The sequence below is a fragment of the Musca autumnalis genome, unplaced genomic scaffold (assembly GCF_047663935.1).
Source record: "Musca autumnalis isolate F117 unplaced genomic scaffold, ASM4766393v1 scaffold_3, whole genome shotgun sequence".
NCBI classification, from domain to species: domain Eukaryota; kingdom Metazoa; phylum Arthropoda; class Insecta; order Diptera; family Muscidae; genus Musca; species Musca autumnalis.
The window spans coordinates 141,581,990-141,584,761 of record NW_027411866.1 but is presented as its reverse complement, the minus strand read 5'-3'; the positions used below and the strand labels follow the sequence as shown (position 1 = coordinate 141,584,761).

The 2,772-nt window shown below is 37.4% G+C and overlaps 1 protein-coding gene across 1 annotated transcript; it reads left to right on the top strand.

Annotated features, from left to right (window-relative positions):
* The first annotated feature begins 215 nt into the window (after nucleotides 1-215).
* LOC141400167 (uncharacterized) lies at nucleotides 216-857 on the top strand. Its single transcript, XM_073979615.1, has one exon. It carries the CDS (start codon nucleotides 248-250, stop codon nucleotides 776-778), a length of 531 nt encoding a protein of 176 aa, XP_073835716.1. The 5' UTR covers nucleotides 216-247; the 3' UTR covers nucleotides 779-857.
* The last annotated feature ends 1,915 nt before the right edge of the window (nucleotides 858-2,772 follow it).

Below are 2,772 nucleotides of genomic sequence, written 5' to 3'. Positions count from 1 at the left end.
GATTCTCATCTTAAAATGTTCAAAACAGTCCGTGATTCCCCTGTACAATACAGACATTTGTAAATTATGAATTATGGTACATTGCATCTGCTTCAGGCAAACACATTCACATAAAAAATCTTATCAGTTTTAAGAAGGGAATCCCATATTAAATTTCATTGACTATATAAATAACGTCAGTTCCAAATTTGTGTCATTCAGTTCTTGTATACCAAATTATTAAAAGCAATAACGAAGAATAAATAAAATGTTCGCTTCAAAGTTCACAATTTTCGTCGCATTTTGTTTAATGCTTTCCGCTGCCTCACCAATAGAATTCGTGGACGTTGGATTCGAACCGCAGGATATTGCATTCGACGAATATCAACCTTTGGTCCTATCTCGTCATGCTCGTTCTCCAGATGGTGGTAGTGTTGGCATAGACTATCGCAAAGATCAAAATGGGCGCGAGGCATCGGTCCAGTACAAACAAAATATATATTCCAGTGCAGATGGTGATAGATCCTTGGATGCTCATGCTCATGCCAGTCGTAACTTTGATCACAATAGCAATGCATTCGGTGGTGGCGTGAAGGGTCAATGGTCTGCAGGTAGTGGTGCTTCTGCTGACTTTAATAAGGATCACTTTGGACGTCAAGCTAATGTGCAGTTAAATCATAATTTATTTACCAGTCGTGATGGTCGTGGTACCATTGATGCATATGCTCATGGAACACGTAATTTCGATTATAACTACAATAATTTTGGTGGTGGAATTCAGGGAAGATATAGATTTTAAGTGAAAGAACTAATTTAAAAAATGATGTAAATTGTGTAATAAATATAAAAAAATAAATTATCACAAAATATACCTACAATCAGGGACGTACGCAGGATTTCATTTCGGGGGCGGGCCCAACTTGACCAAAAATCATGAAATTTTAAAATGTTGTGAAAGTTTACGTAAAGCTATTTTAAAGGTTGTTAATTGATTTTTTATTAATTATTGACGCCCTAAATTGGCATTTTGCTTTCTAATTTCAGCAGAGAGTAGCAGTTGTTTTCGCTATCGCAAAGATTTTCAGTATTCAAAGGTCTTACATTAATTTCTAAGAATATCGGCTGTAATACGGAGTTAGGAATTTTGTTTGGTTGGAGATATAATGCCCTCTAATTTCAGTTTTTAGTTGGACAAATCTTTGACCCCCATACATTACATATTAACATCTTATAATGGTATTTGGTATACTGTAATACGTCAAGGTATTTTATTATACCCTCCACCATATGGAGGGTATAATTAAATTTGTCATTCCGTTTGTAACACATCGAAATATTCGTCGGAGACCCTATAAAGTATATATATTATTGATCAGCATAAAATTCTATGTCGATTTGACCATGTCCGTCTGTCCGTCCGTCCGTCCGTCCGTCAGTCCGTCCGTCTGTCTGTCTGTTGAAATCAAGATACAGCTCGCAATTTTAAAGATAGAGAGTCAAAATTTGGTACAGAAGTTTTTATTACTTGCAGGATGGTTGGTATTGAAAATGGGATATATCGGTCCACGTTTTGATATAGCCCCCATAGAACGGTACCTCCCGATTTTCGGTATTTTTAAGGTTTTAGCTTCATTATCCTACCAAAATGGCTGAAATTTGGTACGTAGTCTTCTTTAGGGGTATAAAACTTTCCCCCAGAATTTTGTCGGTATCGGTCCACACCTTCATATAGCCCCCATAGAACGGTACCTCCCGATTTTCGGTATTTTTAAGGTTTTAGCTTCATTATCCTACCAAAATGGCTGAAATTTGGTACGTAGTCTTCTTTAGGGGTATACAACTTTCCCCCAGAATTTTGTCGGTATCGGTCCACACCTTCATATAGCCCCCATAGAACGGTACCTCCCGATTTTCGGTATTTTTCATTATCCTACCAAAATGGCTGAAATTTGGTACGTAGTCTTCTTTAGGGGTACACAACTTTCCCCCAGAATTTTGTTGGTATCGGTCCACACCTTCATATAGCCCCCATAGAACGGTATTTTGAAGGTTTTAGCTCCATTATCCTACCAAAATGGCTGAAATTTGGTACATAGTCTTCTTTAGGGGTATAAAACTTTCCCTTAGCTTTCCTAAAAATGGCTGAAATTTGGTACGTAGTCTTCTTTAGGGGTATAAAATTTCCCCCCAGAATTTTGTCGGTATCGGCCTACACCTTCATATAGTCCCCATAGAACGGTACCTCCTGATTTTCGATATTTTGAAGGTTTTAGCTTCATTATCACACCGAAATGGCTGAAATTTGGTATTTAGACTTCGTTATGGGTACTCAAACTCCCCTTTAAATTTGTCGGTATAAGTCCACGCCTTCATATAGCCCCCATGGAAAGGTACCTCCCGATTTTTCATATTTTGAAGGTTGTGTCTTCAATATTCCACCAAAATGGCTGAAATTTGGTATTTAGTCTTCAATGTGATATAAAACTGTTTGTCAGAAATATGTCTGTACAGGTCCACGCATTCATATTGCCCCATTTCTGACTAACATTCGTCGGTATAGGTCCACGTTTCGATATAGCCCCCATAGAACGGTACCTCCCGATTTTCGTAATACTGAAGATTGTGACGTCAATATCCAACCGAAATGGCTGAAATTCGTTATTTCGTCTTCCAAGAGTTATAAAATATTCCAGAAGAGTACTAGAAGCGTACTTCTTGATTTTCGGTATTTTTTAAGTTTTAGTCACATTCTCTTACCGAAATATAGGAAATTTGGTATTAAGTCTTCTTTGA